Here is an 18,555-nt window from a genome sequence, read left to right as displayed (position 1 = left end):
ATTTCTCTAAACGGATATGTTTTCTAATAATACAGTACAAGTTATTAATTTACCTGTCATTTTAAAAATCCTATAGTGTGTCTTACAGGAACATCACTTCACAACTAGATCAGCTGAATATCCTAAAATACATTCCTCTCACCATATTTTTTTTAAAGGGACAGTGTGGAATGTGCTTCACGATTCACGCGCTTTAAACTTCGGTCGTTTCATTCAATTCACAAATTCGACACTGTTCCTTTGCCGTTTATTATTCATCAGGAAGGACAAGACAGCTCAAAGTTGCAGAACAGGTGAGTGTAGTTTGCACACCCTTTTAGCAAACACCGACGACCCCTTCAGGCGTCTGGCTGCTATTACAACAGGGTACGCTTTTTGATCTCAATCACCTTTTTTTGTTTAATGAGCCGTTTCTAGTGAACTCCCCAGCTGCAAACCACATTTGTGCTTGAGTGCGGAGGTAATGTGGCTGCACATGTTCCCGATGGTCCAACCCATTTCCAGTGAGTCCTGCCCCTCTTAGCTGTGTGCTGAACTGAGTTCATCCAAGCAGCAGTGACAGAGCCAACACAGTGGCTAAACTCCTGTTTTCCACTTGCAAGAGGCAAACTAAAGCGCCAAGGTAAGCGACAGCTTCAATATTATATTTGCACAAAACTCCGAAATGTTTGTAGCCAAAATATCAGAAACTGCTTTTAATATGGTGCAGCGTGCTCCTACATTAGGCACCAAAACAAAAAGACACTTCAGTTCAACGAAATTGATCATTTCAATCATATTGTAAATATTCTCAATCTAAATGCAACATTTGCCTTACAGTTAATTGTGTAGCAAATTAAGAGTTCAGTGAAGGTGAAAATTACGTTTTTTTTTATGTAAACCTTTTCATAAATGTGAATAAAAATATAAAATGTTGCCCACAACTACTTACCAATTTTATTTTCATGAAAATTGTCAATTGAAAAATATCAATGTCTTTATAAAGGCAGCAATTAGGACACAACTCTGGGGTTGTGTACCTACGTGAGTAGACAAAAACAAATAAAATAGTCATAAAGGTTGATTAAAAATCTATACGTCCCAAAAGTTTGTATTGTAAACAAAAATATTTTTCCAATTATGTCCTTTTTTCGTTTTTTCGCACGTATTGCTTCAGGAAATTGGATCACAAAAAAATTATCTTTATTATATAGCACTAAAATGAAAACTCAAACGCAACTCAAAACTCAAAATATATTCAAAACTGAATTTTAAAAAAAAATGTTTTTGTTTGTTTATTAAATAGTTTAATGTATCGTCTGAATACATTAAGATTTAATTTAACAGTTTTTCTTTTATTTTGTTATTTCTTCAGCAAATATCCTGCGTGTGTGTGTGTGTGTGGTGGGGGGGGGGGGGGTGTGCGTGTGTGTGTAATGTCTTCAAAATTCTTGTTAGTGCTCCATCTGCAGCCAGGCAAGGATAAATGAAATAGCAATAGTTCACTAGAGTGATAAAACTTTTGTTTCAGAGTGTATAAACACACGCACGCTGACATTTTTCTGGAAGAATGCTATTTTTCATCTGCGTTCACTAGGGAAAAATACGAAATTATGTATTGTCATGACATATACATACATTTCAGTCTTGAGTGTCGAAATGTTATTTTTGATGCGTTTGGAATTCATCTAAAATTTGTCTGGCTTGGAAATCTGGATAGGAGAAAAAGTGCAAATGCATTTAGTGGCTAGCAGCTCCTCACAAAGCCTCATTTGTCACGCAATACGAGAATTGGACGCGTGTGGTGCTTGTTAACTGTTTTTTTTTCTTTTTTCAACTCATGCTGCTTAAAATAGTCAAAGATCACATTTTAATGACATAGATTGATGGTAATCCCAAGCAATAAAAATGAAGAAATTAAATCACATTTTAATGTGTCACATGTCAGTAAATTTGCTGAAGAAATTAAGTGACCATTGCAAAATCAATTTCTCTGCTGACATTAAGTGTCAAATTCCTTTTCCAACTATTATCTTTTCAAGCATGTCTTTGCAGATGATAAAAATGAAAATGGTCAAAATACCAAAAATGCTCCAGTTATTTTTTTAAATTGGTCTCAGGTTTTTCCCGACCTTATCATATAACGTTATGGAGTATGTGGTTACGTTGTTAGCAGAGGAAATAAAATGCAATATTGAATTGAATATAATATTAATAATTTGAGATTACTTGTTTGCAAACTAAGACAAACATCCAATTATTCTCATTCAATAAAACATTTTATTTGAACATTTTTTACTTATTCCGTGTCATGTATTAATTAATTACACACTTGAATAGATTAATCAACATTTTATGATATGTAGTGGAAGAAATAATACAAAACATATACAACCGGATATACAGTTCATATTACAATAGAATAAAATTAAATGTACAAATCTAAACAATATAGAAGTTGAAGATGTCAAATTCGCCATTGCACGCTTTCCTAAACCATTTCATCTCAAAGTCCCAAAATAGAACAGTTCTTCCTCGCTTGGACTCGATTATCACAGTTCTTTGATAAGGCATGTATTTTGCTGTAACAGGAAAAGCCTACTAGACCATCCGAACTTTATTTGGAGTAGATCCAAGGCACTTAATCGCGGCCGACTCCATTTAACAAGAGTTAAAATGTCATTTGTTCATTCTGAACACGCCCACATCCTTAGTGGTCTCGCTTGCTGAGGTCTGATCAGATATGTACTGTATTAGATTTGTCAACATACCCTCATACCAAAAAACATGATTTGCTTGACATCTCACCATTTGCCACAAAAATCCAATTCTCTGCCCGTGCTTCTCCAGGTGTTTCCCAATCCGTCTCCCACTGCAGGAGGGCGAGGAGGACGGCGAGCAAGGATGATCGACCTGACCTTCCTGACGGAGGAGGAGCGTGTCGTCATCATGACCGTGCTGAGAAGGGACGCCCAACTCAAGCGGTCCGAGGAGCAGAGAATCAGGTTCGTCATCTTATCTTTTCACCGCCCGCGAGCCTTTGGTTAAAGAGCCCTGGGATAGACTAACACGATAATAAGGTGGCAGCTGGGCATGTGACATGAAGTGCACTCATGGACACGTGGGCGGAGGAGGAGGCTCATGGTCTGGCGCACACAAGAATGTCAAATAAAAGCTTTAATGGCCAATCACAGCTATTGGGAGGGGGCGAAGCGCCCTTGCGCTGGCCACAAAATTTGGTACACCTGCTTTCTGGTGACAAACTTACAGAGTAGACGAGGACATTTAAAATGGCTCAAGACAGTCTGATCAATTTCAGTTAGGTTGACTCATTTTGAGTGCAAGTGTGTTTATCGTTAAAGTACAACAAAGAATTTTTAAGGAATTTTTTTTTCAAACTTTTGTAAAATACATTTTAACTGAATCATTTTTAAAATTCAGCCCCCCATGTTTTTCACTCCAAATCGGGTTCAAAGTGCCAAAGTTGAAAGCCTTGCAAGACAAGCGGCATGAAGAATGTGAGCAGACAATATGCTCTTCCTCAAGGTTTATGTGGAGACGGCCAGCATGTTCTCTCAATGTGTGCGTGTGTGTGCGCGCGTGTAAGAGGATTATGACAACATCCCATAATATTGCCCTGCCTTTTCATCACATGACACCGTCTTTTGTTGATTCAATTTCCACTTGACGGAGATGTTTGCCGCTTTCCCGAGCGCCATCATGTGCTGATTCTCATTGGATGATCACATTTCTGTTGGCACATTACTTTGTTGCTGGTGGGGAAAGCGGCTTCATATTTCAGCTCGTTTAAAGATTAGTGTCTGGTGTCTGCGACGAATGACCTTGTGTACGTTTGACTCGGAGTGAAGAGGATTTACGCGTGATAAAAGGCCTCTTTAAGTCATATGTAGAGCATCCGGGCTACTTATCTCTTCAAAGGCAGGTGCGATCTGCATTATAAATCTTCTCTTCCCATTCAGGCACTTTGGCACAGTTTCATAACAATGAAGTGTTGGGGGTGGGGTGGGGGTGGGGGCTTAACACTTGTGCAATTCTCGTCTCTGAACATTTAACTCATTCACTGCCATTGACGGATAAATACGTCAAAGATCCATTTTTTTCACTCGGCTGATAGTGAATGAGTTAATAGCTAGCCTTCTGAAAAGAAAGAACTTCCAAAATTAACTTGTCAAAAATCAATTGGCAGCTGTTCATACCACATGAAAGGTTTTAGTGAGGGCTGACTAGTAGTGATGGGTAAATGAAGCTCCAAATCTGCTTCATGAACCTGTTGTGGTACTGTTGGACTCCTGTAGCTGGCACTCTCTGTTCAACATTGGGCTGAAAGCAAACTGAATTGCCATATTTTAAACCCTTTATTGAAACCAGCAGTGCTATCTAGAGGGCTCAAAAGTACAAAAACTGGTCCATGAAGCAAATTTGAAGCTTCATTTTCCCATCACTGCTGACTAGATATGTAATGCATTTGGCAATATACTCTACACTCATGTGATGACAACATGACCAAAGCCAAACATGATTTATTTGCTTATACGCTCACTAGTAACGCTGTTGCATAGATGGATTGGTAGAAACAAAGAGCAGCATTGTGGAGGAATTCAAATCATTTTGAATCTAATCAAAAAAGGAAAAACAATTGGCCACAAACCACATTGTGTCTTAAATCATATTAAAGTTTTGGATTTGGGCTTCCCAGATTTGTAATTTTGTTGATGTGCTCTCAGATGTTAATGACCAAACCTAAATGACATTTGCTGGAAATCTCACCATACTCCATGAAAAGTTAAATTAGAAACAAGATCAGAAAAACACTTTGCGGCAAACAACGTGGAGTCATAAAATATTAAAGCTCCTTCACGAGGGCTTCCCAATTCTGTCATTACATCATCAATACAATGTATGATGACACTGTGACAATAAAATATGTTTTTAATTGTGATTGTATTGAAAAATGAAAGTATCCTTTTCTCTTTTCCCCATCAGGAAGCTGGAGAGCATCCTGAGCGAAGGTTCGACGTCAGACTCCAAATTGAAGTACCTTTCAGGCCAGTGGTTCTATGAAGCCAAGTCTCGCAGACATATGGACAAGATCCACGGCTCCGAAATTATCCTGGCTTCCATGAAGCAGAAATGTGCTTCAGGTAGGCCACATCGTGAGCGTATGACAAAAACTTTGTGGGTGAGCCCATAGATGCTCCTTGAAAAGTGTAGTTAATTTATTAATGACTTAAAAAAAAAGTCTAAATAATCCAATTCCACCTGTGGATGAGGCGGATAAACTGAGTTGATGTCGTAAATAGTTGTACAGAGAAAATGGCAAGACTGCTTCACCCAGAAGTGTGTCTGATAATCCCTGACAGAGGCTTCATATGTTTGCAGAAGGAGCTTATAGATCGGAAAGACTGAGAGCAACCGCCGGCCCAAGTTCCGATGTGGAGGCGCCACAGAAACCTGCCAGATGTTTGGACACGACACAGGAATTAAAGTACACTTCCTCTTCTTTTACTTTACACATTTCACAACAATCAACGAAGATATTTTTCACGGTCACGGGTGGCTAATGCAGAATTCATTGGAGGCACAAGTCGGAATTGAGCAGAGAAAGCGGTAATTTTACAAAATGAAATTCTCAAGAATGTAAGAAAAGAAAAAAAAAAGATGTGGGGAAAAAAAACTTTATTGTCATTGTCACCTAAAAAATACTTAATTATGAAATAAACACGACTTTTATTCTTAGAACTTTATGACTTATTTCCATAATGGCTTTTCTCAAAAGTGGATGACTTGACTCATATTTTTTTCCTATAACAATACTACTTTTTGTCCAAAAAGTATAACTGTATTCTAGTAACGTTACGACTTTTCAACACTACTTTTTTTTTTCTTGTAATGTCACCATTTATTTATGGATTTTTTCTCCCCTATTTTCTCTTACGTTACACAACTTTTTTTACTTTTTATGGTCTGAAAGAAAAATGCACCTTCTTCTGGTTACATTTGACATTTTTCCATCTTGCAACCTTTTGTCAATAAATTTTTTTCTCTCAACATTCCAACTATATCAGATGATTGTACTATTTTTTTTTTGGTTTTTTTAATCTTTTCAATATGTCCCTAATTCTCCGTCATAGTTTTATGTGGGAAAGTCATAATAGACCAGAGTCTGCCCTTATCTGTTGGGTTTCCACTGACTGTTGAGTGTCTTGCCACTTTTCCCATGTGGAAATCTCTTTCAGGTTTTAAACAAAGCATTTTTCAAGCCTTTTTGCTCTGTTTTAAGCCTCTCCCTCACTACCTGTGTGTGGTAATGAGTATGTAACTGTGTGTCAGTGTGTGTGTCTTGTGACTCGCCACGTGTAAACACAGGCAGTGCCAAAAGCGAATATGCGACTTTTTTTTTTACGAGGCCAGCAGCCTGCATGGGTGCTGTGAATACTGTGCTGTACATGAGTTTCACTGTTCCCTTGTGGCGTGCATGTGAAGCAAAGTGTTTAACTCAATAGTAGTCTCTATGCCATTGAATTGGAACGAGGAATTGCTGCTGTGACACAGCCAATTTTGGGCAATTGGAATCCCATGAAAGGGAATATGTTTTGAGGATTTTTGTTTCTAGATTGAATAAAGGTTATTGACTCATTGTGGAATCATTTGGAGGGGTTGTTGACTTCTTAGGCCAACAAAATGGCACTTCCACAACATCTTCATTGTGGTTTGTTAACACCGTCAATATTTGAGTTAGGTTTTTTTTTTTTAAACCTTGTGCTACCACTCCAAGTGTGTATTTTACAGTAAATCCTTGAAGTGCACAGCTTTGTTGCCTACTGTATTATTACACTAAGTGCTCCCCCCTCACACATTATATATCTTCTGCGTTATTTCATATTTTACAGCTTTATTCAGCCTTATTCGAAAAATTAAAAAAAAAAAAAACTACTTTTTTTTCACCTCTTAAAATTATTTAAGATTGAATAAAATTTGACCCTCTTAAGTTGAAGAAAAAGCACAAGGATGATTCATGGCGACAGCATGCAGCTAAACCCAATTTTGTGGTTTACACCAAAGACTATGAATAGATCTGATTTCTTCCCATACTTTTGTATTGATATTAAATTTACTAAAATCTCAAATTGATTTCATTGTTACTATGGGGTCTTGTGTGGGGAATTTATTCCATTTTAGAACAAGGTTACAACACAACAAAAAGTGTGAAAAGTGAAAAGCTGTGAATATTTCCCTGCTGTCCCCTAAGAATTACAGTGGAATGTTCCCAAATGGGTAATGAATGAAGTTTAACAAATTTTCTCCAATGTCATCCTCATGAAAAACCAGCTCAGTGAGCATTTAAAGGACAATCTCACTAGTGTGTTTTGCTTTGTCTTTTGTGATAGCATTAGTAATATCGGGGGGAAGTGTGATGATAACCGTAGAATAGGAAATGCAACTCATTTAAGTGTAGAAGAATTTGGTTGCTCATCTTAAAATAAATGTTAACAGCATAAGATGACATCTATTTATCTATTTATTTATTAGTTTTATTTATTTTATTTGTGTACAGTTAATGAAGGCTTTACTGCAGTTTCAGTTTGACTCCAGAACAGATCAGTTGATTTTACAAAAATGTGAAAGTTTTTTAAAAATTTTTTTTTAAAATTTATAATTAGATGTTCGTAGAGACGTATTGTGCATTATTTTTCCGCTCAATCTATTGCTTGAAAGTGACTCTGGATCTTCTCCCCGCCTACTAGATTATGTAGGTGCAGAACGGCTCACTCACAATATTTTCAGAAATGAGCACTGAAGATTTTTAATGGACACTTTTGTTTGTTTGTTTTTCCTCAAATTGTTCAGAGTTGCTAAATTAATTATAATTTCTCTTTAGTAATGCAAAGAAAGAAGATATGATGTCGGCAGTCCGTTCTCCAAGAATGGTAGGCAAGTCTTGGAAAAATATACATTTTGTGTGAGTATGTTTTCTTTAGTCATTGGCTGTTGTTAATTATGTGTCTGTCTTCCTTCCAGACAAGACACAACCCTTTTAATCGATCCTCCTTTGTTGTTGTCAATCCAACCGAAGAGCTCTCTGAGACTGGTGAGCAAAACATCTTGCGGCATATCAATCTGACAGCAAAGTTTCAAAATGGTATTTCCCCCTCCTTAGAGCGCACCTCCCTCCTGAAGCATCGGCAACCAGGTGGGAGCAGTCAGACGTCGGGGACCTCCGTGACATCCGACGGCTCCTCTACAGGCTGCAGGCCCGTTCCCAAAAAGAGGACATTGTTCTCAAGGGGGACCCCGAGCATGTCGGACAGTAGCGGCGCAGCCCCGGACCCCCAGGCGGTCTCGGCCAGCGTTGCTCCTGCCTCAAGACAAAGCCTCCATCAGGGTTCGGGTAGGAGCTCCAACCAATCTACCGGTGAAGTTGCGGTGTCAGCCCACTTGTCGCCATCTACAGAGATTCCTCAGCACCTCCCGCATGGTAGTTCTCAGCTTTTATCTAATTCCAGTCTGGATGGAGACAGAAAGACAGCTCCCATTATAGCCGACAGGTGAGTGGAAATCTTTGAGAATAATCTTCAAAGGCGACATTTTTTGTCATATTTTAAAAGAATTCCCAATTGTGACAAAGTTAGCGCGTCTACTAGCCCAGACGGTAAATTTTAAAAAATCCAGCACTCAAGACAGTAAAAAATAAAAAATCCACTTTATTTTCTCTCATAAAGTCAGCACTTCATCACCAAGCCGCTGAGTTACACTTGACATTTAGCGTAGCAGATCCGTACATGTGGCGCATGCAGTGGACACGTTGCCAAATTGTAAATACCACCTGCCTGACATTGATAATTTTGCCAAACATTTGAGTGTATGCTTCTTATCTGCAGATACCTTACACTGACCTCCATAATTATTGGCACCGCTTGTAGAGATGTTTTTCTGATAAATTCATTTTTTTTCTAAATATTGGACCAAAATAAGAAAAAAATAGCAAAAGAAACATATACTTAGAGCGTATTTAAATGCATTTTGGATCTGTCCACAAGTAAAATGTGTTTAAGGTTCCTAAAATCTAACATTTGCTGTTGTTATTGCGCCCTTTGTGGAACTAACTTTCTTATGTCTTCTGATTGGCTGAAGTCACCTGATGGTTATTGGTTACCACACCGCCTGCTTCTGCTTGCACAAGCTTTTTACTGAATTCATTATTCATCACATCTACAAGAGGTGATGTATTACTTGACAGAGACACAGCACAGGTGAACAAAGACAATTCCACCCTTCAAGAGCACCAGACCATAGGAAGAATCCTGGATTATAATCCAGTGATTGGCGGCAGTGTGATGTCATCAGTGAAGGAGCCCGAATGGCAAAGAACCGCAGGTAAGTCTTGATCTGTACAATATAAAATAATTAGTTGTCTCTTAAGACTAAGCCTGTGCTAGGGAATGGCAAATGCTACCTTCCTACTGTAGCTCGCTATTTTCTTTACTTTTAGACCCTCCTGTATCCTATGACATCAACTTTATCGAGTCCTCCGATCAGAAGAGATCCCAACAAAAACGCTCATTCAAGTTGACCACCCAAACCTCCAGTCCCACCGGCAACGACGAGGTTTCCATCTCAAAAGTGCTCGACTGGTTCAACCGCAGCACTGACAGCAGCGATTGGCTGGACTCAAGGAACCCGGACAGACACCGTGAGACGCATTTGCTGGGAAGCAAGGAGATCTTAAAGAAAGATGTCAGTTTTCCGGAGAAGGAATCAGTTGAGTTGTTAACCGATCAGTCAGAAGCAACGGCCAGTGAGATGATGAGGGATGTGAAAATCGATGATAACAGCAACAAAAACCCCCAAACCATGACATCCATAATACCTGGAGACAACGCTGAGAGAGGAGAGAGCGAAGGAAACGAGAAGAGCCCAAACCGTCATTCTGGCGTATTCTATGACAAGGTAACCTACGTCGCAAATGTAGTGAACGGAAGTCAGCATGTGGGATTGGAACATGACCAAGACTTCGGTAGTTTTTACCTGGGGAACCCTGATACTAGTAAGTCTGCAAGTTCCCAAGTAGCGGACAGGAAAGGTTCAGACGTGGAGCTATTATTTGATGAGAAACTAGAGCCAAAATCTCCTCTTCAGTCCAGTCCAGCGCCTAAAGTCTCTTTAGGTCAACCAGATACCCTTCACCAGTCCAGAGATCTCCCAAGTCCAGAGTCAGAGAACAACCATTTGTCTCAAAGCCACCATTTTACAGACGTCAAGATGAGTGGGAAAGATGTAAAGAACATCTGCAAAACACCTGGGAATTCCAGCCAAGATCACACTCAGTCACCCAAAACAAAAGCCACAGATAGTCCTCATTCCCCCCAAAGACAGAACTATCCTCGGCAAGAAAGCACAGCAGAGAAGATCAAACAGCTCAAATCTTTCTGGGAACAGGAGGCAAGCAAAACCTCGTTTAATGGCGGTCTAGCCAAGGGGACCCGGGGCGCAAAGCTGAACAAGAGGTTCACGAAATCAGAGTTCGACTTGCGGGCCATAGACAATAATTCAGGCAGTGATGGAGAAGATTCCAACAGAAACTATTTGACTGGTCTGCCTCTAAACCAGAGAATAGATAAAATGTCGCCCACACTTGGCGGGAGCCAAGCACAGTTTAACAGCCTGCTGGAGTTCTGGGACGAAGCCACCACCGACTCAAAGCCCACAAGCCCCAAAAGACAAGTCAATACTTCACAACCATCTCAAGAATTAAATTATTCCGAGCCTGAGCCACACTGCTCGTCTCCCATTGAAACATCTCCCGTTGCAGACGACAACAAAAAGAACCATCTGAAGTCGGGTCTGCCAAAAGAGCCCAAAAAGATCTTGAAAGACTCAAGCAGGGAAGACAGAGCAACACCAACTCCAACGAAGGAGGTACATTCTCCCAGGAGAAGAAAGGACAGCTTCAGCCATTCGAGCAGTCGCGGGAGGTCTTTGCGTCGGGCCACCAGTATGTTTGCCCTCGTTGATCCAGAAGAAACCACGCTTAAGATCCAAGTCAGCCCCGTCCACTCGCAAAGCAGGAAGCAGAGCGGCGATCACGCTCAGAGCGTCGGGCGAACATCGGATGGAACCGAGACCCCCCTCGCGAGGGCCTTCGTGCCTCGAGACTACAGCCACTATTTGGGAATGACCAACGAGCCGGGTACCCTGCCACCCGAGGAGGACGCTTCCGAGGATTTTGCCGGACCTGTGAGGACCAGCACCCCTACAGGCTCAGAGGAGCAAAGATTCAAGAAGAACACCAAGATGAGTCCACGCCACGCATGGATAAATGACAGCAGCACAGGTGCTGATCCCGAGTCACCTGGAAGCAGCACGTCCGAGTCCTGGTCCAAGTCGAGGAACATTTTTAAATGTCAGTAACATCCATCAAACCTTGTTTTATTCTGATTCTTTTATCAACCCTGTTGAGGGGAGCATCTGATTACAGACACCCTGGACTGGTGGTTGCCAGTCAATCACATCTCTGAAATTTGGAAGGGCAAGGAACAATCATTTGTTTTGGTGTATACTGAAGACATTTGAGTTTCAGATCAAAAGATGAATATCAGTCACAAGTTCAGAAGTCCATCTTACATCGCATAGACAGTTCTCTGGTCTCCAGCAAATGCAGGTTTCACGAGTAAAGCCCAAAGCCAAAAACAAACTGAAATTTAAGTAATCGATGTAAAATAATAAATAAAAGCATTTTGCTCACTTGAACAGTGGGTGAGTTCCAACAGAAGGTGTTCGCTCCGAAACTGTTAAACAAATTTCAATGAGAAGAAATAAAAGAGAGCGACAAATGAAAAAATGCTGGAATAGTAAACTTTTGCCTCAAATTCATCTTTTCATCTGAAACCCAAATTTCTTTAGTATAGACTAACAACAGAGGAATTGACCTTTCCGTTCCAATACTTTTGGACGAGTCTGTATCAAAACATTCACACTCGCATTCACACCATCATTGAGTGGGAACGCAATCCAAGCTGTATTTAAAAGGTAGGCGAGTGAAAACTGTAATTAGAAAGATTGATTATTTTATGGAAGGATAATTTGATTCAATTCATTTTATGACAAAAAAATATTGTCTTAGTGCGAGAACTTGGCGACCCCATGAGCTTTTCATTTTTTATATTGCTTAGACTGGTCATTCTGTTGGTCGGCCACATGTGGTGCAACCTTTGATGGGCAGGCTCGTTTCAAAAAACAGATCCTTGTCAAGGCCAAAGCCATCTAGTCTGGGAAGGACATCCCCTAGCCCATGGATTCCCAACCATTTAGTGACGACCGTCTGAACAACAAATATTTTATTAATCGTCAGAGTATAAAGGAGATTTTATTTTGAAAACTTCTTATTTAGAACCCATTGTGGCCCACTAATCAAAAAGTTTCCCCACCCCTGAGTTAAAAATCTAAATGGACAAAAACATAGAAAGAATATCAAAATAGCATTGCCATGAAAATGCAGCAACACCATCTCAGGTGGCAGAAATGTTGAACAAACACGGGACACCTTTCTGTATCCGTGTCGGTGTTATCTTTGTTTGCCAAGGTTCTTCTCTTGTCAACATTCACAGTCTTTGGCTGATGTTTGGCTTGTGGGCTGGGGAAATTCTTCAGGCACACCAGTAATGCTAACATTTTCTTTCTTTCACTCCATTGTTTTTACAACATAAGAACATTTATCGTTGCTTGATATTATTACACAGACAGCTTGATCAAGGCAACTCCTCTGCGTAGGACGTTGAAAATTCCGAATTATACGGTCCCACCTGTCATTCTAATCCTGGGAGTACACTGCTCTATTGATGACCTCAAACGATGAGAACACATTTCAGTTTCAGTTTAAATTTACTCAAACGAGTGGCTTCCTTGCATTCGGATAATCCTCTAACAGCGTGTGTGCTGCTTAACTACATCGAAGCAACTGCTGTGAACAAAAAAAAAAAAGGACAGCCGTGAACTAAGCACAATCTAATCAAGCTTGCCCTAAATTGCCTTTGAAATTAATGTTTCTATTTATGAATTCGCACCCCCTTTTTTTTTCCTTTGTCAGGCAAAAATGGCGATGACGAGGAGAATCCGGTGAGGAAAGCGTTGCGGCGAGCAGAAGCCCGGCCTAAAGGGCTAGCAAAAAGTATGGAGGACCTGGCGGGGTCTTTATCACCAAGTGAGCATCATCATCGTCATCCTCACTGTTAGGAGTTTTTGTTTTCCTTTAATTCCACTTGCATGACTTAATCCTCTCTGATAGGACAAGAAAGAAGACAAGGGCCCAAGACTGACACGAAGCGAATCAGCGACGGTAGCCATCTTAAGCCATGTCCTTGTAAATATTTCGGGCTTGTTTTGAATTTCCTCAGCTTGTACTTCCTTCTATCCTAGGTCCCATAACTCCGCCTTCTTCACGCCTGTTCTCAGAACAGGAGCACCTGAAAAAGATGAGCAAGTCTGTCCCCTCGTTCTCGCAGAAGGAGGTACAAAATAAATAAATAAAAGGAAAACTCGACGTTAGCATCCGGCATGCTCTGCCCATCCCTGCATGCATGATACGCCACGTGTGTGTTGCAGGATGACGTCTATGAGGACATTTTCCACCAAGGAATACACACGATGGACTCTACCTATGACTTGGCCTCTGTGTCGTCTGTACGTCTCACTCACTCACTCGCTGCTTCGTGAACCGCTTAAGCTAACTGCTTGCTACCTATTTACAAGTTCATGCGCCATTCATACGTAGACTTCTAAGCGTGAGGCCATTTAAACTCTGTTGCTAACCAAAACTGCAGCACCAAAGCAAACAAACAGTCTCTCGGAGGAGGAACTCACCGCATGTTGTAAAGATGATTCCACATGATTCTTTTTTTTTTTTTTTTTGGTCCTGAACCTCACCTTCCTTTGATTTAAACCGAGAGCTGAGATTCTCGTGTGTGTTGGCCGGCAGTTCAGCGGGAGCGTAATGACCATGTACAGCGGTGACTTTGGCAGCGTGGATGTGCAAGGGAGCATCCAGTTTTCCATCAACTATGTGCAAAAGCTCCGAGAGTTCCACATCTTTGTGGCCCAGTGCCGAGACTTGGCGGCAGCTGACCCCAAGAGAGGCCGTTCAGACCCGTGAGTACGATAGAAGTACCACTCGACTCTTATTCAGGAGTAAGAAATCTGAGGCCCGTATTTTACAGTATCTGGTCGCTTGATGGAATTTGTTTTGATTGTTCCCTACCACAAGCGTATTTTCACAAGCCGGGTTTCGTGCAATTTCACAATTGACAAAATGAGATATCATGAATCAATTGCATTCCATACATAATCACATTCTTGCTGGAGCTTTCCTCTCATAAAAAAAAAACAAATTAAGTCTGGTATCTTAAATCAACAGCATTCCACACGTAATCACATTTGGTTGGCTCTTTCCTCCCGTCAAATGAAACCAAATTTAGTCTTTCGCTGCTGCCAGTTTGCAAATTAAATTGGAGTCATGATAGATGAAAGTGTAAAAGAAAAACACCTTTTACATTCATGTGCAATGTTCTGGGGCAATATCATTACATTTTAAACCAATTTGCCAACAGTATAACGTGTTATGTGTATTATGACTTCAGCAATAAGGAAAGGGGAAATTGACGCTTTGGGAGTTTCCAAATGAACGTGCTAGATTTTGCCTTCACACGATTGAATCATGTTTGAACCAATTGTCTATATGCCAATGCTCGATTGCGTCAGTCCAACTATTTTCTGATTGTCATCGTCTCTGTATATTTGTTGTTTGGAACTGATTTTAATGATTAGAATTCAAGACAGACAACTCTAAATAAGATCACGTTAGCGTTAGCCGCCAAGGTAACATCAGCAAACGTAAATAGCGTGCCAAGTTCTACTAGAGGTAGGGCTGGGTATCGATTCAGACTTACAAAATGTGATTTGTTTCGATGAGATTTACGATTCACAATTCACTTTGATTATTTTGGATTCAGTAAAGGATTTCTCACAGTGACAATTTTAATAATAACAGTGTATCAGATTTATATAGTACTTTTCTGGACGCTCCTTTCCTATTTTAGTGGACTAATAAATAAAATAAAGAACAAATAGAACATATTTTGGAATTAAAAGAAATACAAGTATAAAATAAAAAAATATTAAAAAATAACACGACTTTAAAAAAAAAAGAAAAGCTAAATTGAAAACGAATATATTGTATAGCAGCTAAAATAGATGATGTAGTGAAACAATAATTATCTACTTTTTGCCAGCTGCTGTTACTCATGTGATAAATCTCTGCTCCCAACCAAATTTGTGTGTGTTTGCCCCAGCTATGTCAAAAGTTACCTTGTCCCTGACAAAATTCACCTGGGGAAAAAGAAAACATCTGTAAAGAAAAAGACACTTAATCCGACATTCAATGAGATCCTCAGGGTAGGTGCGCACCGACACTTTCCCACATTTAATGTGCACGTCACACCAATTTATACAGCATGTTGTTGTTCTTATCATCTTCATTAATTTGCTTCCACCTGTTTTTTCAGTATCGCGTCAGCATAGATTATCTCAGGACCCAGACGCTGGTTCTCTCCGTGTGGCATCATGACACGTTTGGCCGCAACAACTTTTTGGGTGAGGTGGATATGGACCTCTCCAAGTGGAACTTTGACCACACCCACATGAATGACTTACTACTGAAAGCCAGGGTAAGACACGTGCACGCACGCACACACACACGAGCGCGCACACGCTCACGCGGTCAGACAGTCGTTGTTGCTCATATTAAAATAACAGAGATGCCATTTCATAGTCAAACTGTGGCCATCATAAAACCTTTACCTCGAAACGTAAAGCTTCGTTTTATGTCAAAAGTGTGGTACGTGAACACTAATCATGCACTAAAGAATTATGTGATTAAATGTTGAAACTACGCATGACAGTTCTGTTGTTTTAACTTTTGACCCTGGAATGAAAAATGTCAAGTATTCAAAGTATGAACATAACTGAGGATCAAGGAACAGACTGTTGGACTTTAAGAGGTTTTGATGCATTAACTGGTTGTTGAAGAATGTGGTCACATTTTTTAGCTTAAGCTTTTGATTTTTCTCTTTCCGAGGGCGAACGAGGAGAAACTCTTGTGGATGCGTCTTCTTGGGAAACAAAAAAAAGAAAACAGTGTGCTTTATTTTTTGGCATTGAGTCCCACTTATTCATGTCCATTCATGAACTTAAATTTAACTTCAAATATCTACGATATGTTACCGTGTTATTACAACATGGTCAAAAAATGGGTTGATACGTTGATGCCTTATCTAGTACTTATGCACCATCTTGTGATGAGATAAAAAACTGCATGTAAAAAAAAAAAAAATCAAACAAAAGTAAATATTTTAGCCTCACTCCAACCAATTTTAAGAAATCTTGCAACCTCATGCTGCCTTTGTCCTCTATTTTAGACAGGAACAAGTCCGGTGCTTTCAAGTGGACGAGGGGAAATGAGACTGTCTGTACGCTTCCTGCCTAGGGTCATCCACAGTGAAGGTATTTTAAAATAATAATAAGTGCAGCACTTTCCTTAGAATGAAACGCAGTTTTTTTTTCCCCATCAAAGTACCATTTATGATTTTTACCAATTTTTCCCCTCTTGCTCACAGAAAAAGCAAATGACATTGACAAAATTCTGAAAAAGCTTTGTTTTTTCAATTTTGGGATTTGGTTTGTTTCTATTGATACCAAACAAACTTTTATGCAAAAATTACAGATATGAAAACAAAGTTGTTGGAAAAAATTGTCCCTTGTTAACGGCTTGATTTTTTAAATTTTTTTATTTATTATTTATCCTGATGGCATTGAAGATGAGAGGAATGTGGCTTCTCATTTGGTCTGAAATGAGGGTTTACTGTAATGGGTGGAATCGATGAATCTCCCAAAATGCTGAAAATAATCTCTCTCTCTTTATTGCTTAAGCTAAAGACACTCCCACCACAGGAGAGATTCATATTTGGGTGAAAGAATGCAAGAGCCTGCCTTTAATCAGAACCTCCATCGACCCTTACGTCAAATGGTACGCACGGCACTAACTGGAAATGTTTAGGGCTGAAATCGTCATGTATTGACTCTTTTCTCTCGCCCTTTTCCAGCTTCGTACTGCCTGACACGAGCCGCAAGAGTCGTCAGAAGACGCGCGTGCTGAGGAGGACGGCGGATCCCGTGTTCAACCACACCATGGTGTACGACGGCATCAGGGAGGTGGACCTCACCGAGGCCTGCGTGGAGCTGACCGTCTGGGATCGGGACAAGCTGGCCAGCAGCCTGCTGGGCGGTCTCAGGCTCGGAGCCGGCACGGGTACTGTACTTGATCACCGTCAAATACTTCGATTTGTAATAGAAAGATGGTTTAAAAAAAACAAAAAACGTTTTCAATCAATTTTGGATTTATCTTTACATCGCTACTGCCACAGCAATGTTATTTATGTTGAGCGCAGTGCATTGTGGGATGCGTGACGTCAACATCCAGAGCTCTATTGTCTGTAGTGACAACATGTCTCTCGACTGTACTAAATCATGAAATCCAACTTTATTTAAAGATTCACTCTTTCTTCAGGAAAGAGTTATGGCTCGGCGGTGGACTGGATGGACTCCACACCCAACGAGGTGGCGCTGTGGGAGCGCATGGTGGCGTCGCCCAACGAATGGGCGGAGGGCGTGCTGCCCCTGCGCATGATGAGCTCCGCCAAAACGGCCTTCAAATAAGTTGAAGTATATTATTCTTGCAGTACAGCTTTCAAAAGTAACATTTGGAAATCCGCAAGCCAAAAGCCACAATGACTTCTTGATGGAATTCTTTTCTATTAATTTTTCAACGGGCCGAACAAGAACAAATGAGAATAATGAAGTGTCAAATTAAAAAAAATAATTATAATAAATAACTCACTCAACAAGTTTGCATGCATGTCTTTGGAATGTAGGAGGAAACCGGAGTACCAAGAAGGCCGCAGCCCGAAATTGAAAATTGGAGTTTGCATGTTCCCCCCCGTGCCTGCTTGGGTTTCCTCCCGGTTCTCCGTTTTTCTCCCACATTCCAAAAACATGCATGGTAAGTTGATTGATCACTCTAAATTGGCCCTAGGTGTGAGTGTGCGTGGATGGTTGTTTGTCTTTGTGTGCCCTGCGATTGGCTGGCAACCAGTTCAGGGTGTATCCCGACTACTGGAAAAAACAATCAGATAAATAAAACATTTGTGCACTATTCAGAATATTTATTTAAAAGTTGAGCTTCAATTGGCAACATCAATTTAACAAATGAACACAAGTTGTAGAAAATTTGAGTGTTACTTTGATCTCCTTCGTAAGTAAAAGCTCGATATAATAATCCATCTACTATTAACTCCTGCGATTGGTTGGCAACCAGTTGACAACGCCCGCGGCCCTTGTGAGGAGAAGCAGACAATAGATGGATGGATTATCTGATGCACTTTTCCTCACGAGGGTCACGGGCATGTTGGAGCCTATCCCAGCTGTCTTCGGGCTTAACTCGGGGTACAC

General features: G+C 40.4%; 1 protein-coding gene across 3 annotated transcripts; it reads left to right on the top strand.

Annotated features, from left to right (window-relative positions):
• Nucleotides 1–474: 474 nt before the first annotated feature.
• sytl2b (synaptotagmin-like 2b) lies at nt 475–18,532 on the top strand. 3 transcript variants are annotated; one of them, XM_088301208.1, is made up of 20 exons: nt 475–622; nt 2,830–2,984; nt 4,984–5,141; nt 5,380–5,485; nt 7,880–7,928; nt 8,020–8,089; nt 8,159–8,546; nt 9,239–9,375; nt 9,491–11,401; nt 13,085–13,198; nt 13,283–13,333; nt 13,414–13,505; nt 13,600–13,677; nt 13,973–14,142; nt 15,342–15,444; nt 15,555–15,716; nt 16,467–16,551; nt 16,978–17,074; nt 17,151–17,356; nt 17,615–18,532. In XM_088301208.1, exons 2-20 carry the CDS (start codon nt 2,884–2,886, stop codon nt 17,761–17,763), a joined length of 4,227 nt encoding a protein of 1,408 aa, XP_088157334.1. In that variant the 5' UTR covers nt 475–622; nt 2,830–2,883; the 3' UTR covers nt 17,764–18,532. The 3 variants fall into 3 exon arrangements, with proteins under 3 accessions (XP_088157334.1, XP_088157331.1, XP_088157335.1); XM_088301205.1 differs by having other exon boundaries at nt 9,218–9,375; XM_088301209.1 differs by lacking the exon at nt 13,600–13,677 and having other exon boundaries at nt 9,218–9,375.
• The last annotated feature ends 23 nt before the right edge of the window (nt 18,533–18,555 follow it).

Source organism: Idiotropiscis lumnitzeri, chromosome 7 (genome assembly GCF_059441095.1).
Source record: "Idiotropiscis lumnitzeri isolate Australia: NSW breed Sydney's pygmy pipehorse chromosome 7, RoL_Ilum_1.0, whole genome shotgun sequence".
NCBI lineage: Eukaryota > Metazoa > Chordata > Actinopteri > Syngnathiformes > Syngnathidae > Idiotropiscis > Idiotropiscis lumnitzeri.
This window is presented reverse-complemented; position numbering and strand designations above follow the sequence as displayed.

Excerpts from the sequence above, each read along its gene's own strand:
- sytl2b (XM_088301205.1), top strand. The coding sequence starts at position 2,884 with ATGATCGACCTGACCTTCCTGACGGAGGAGGAGCGTGTCGTCATCATG. Across the intron at positions 9,376-9,490 it reads CGAATGGCAAAGAACCGCAG|ACCCTCCTGTATCCTATGAC; the intron begins GTAAGTCTTGAT and ends CTTTACTTTTAG. Across the intron at positions 15,717-16,466 it reads ACTTACTACTGAAAGCCAGG|ACAGGAACAAGTCCGGTGCT; the intron begins GTAAGACACGTG and ends CCTCTATTTTAG.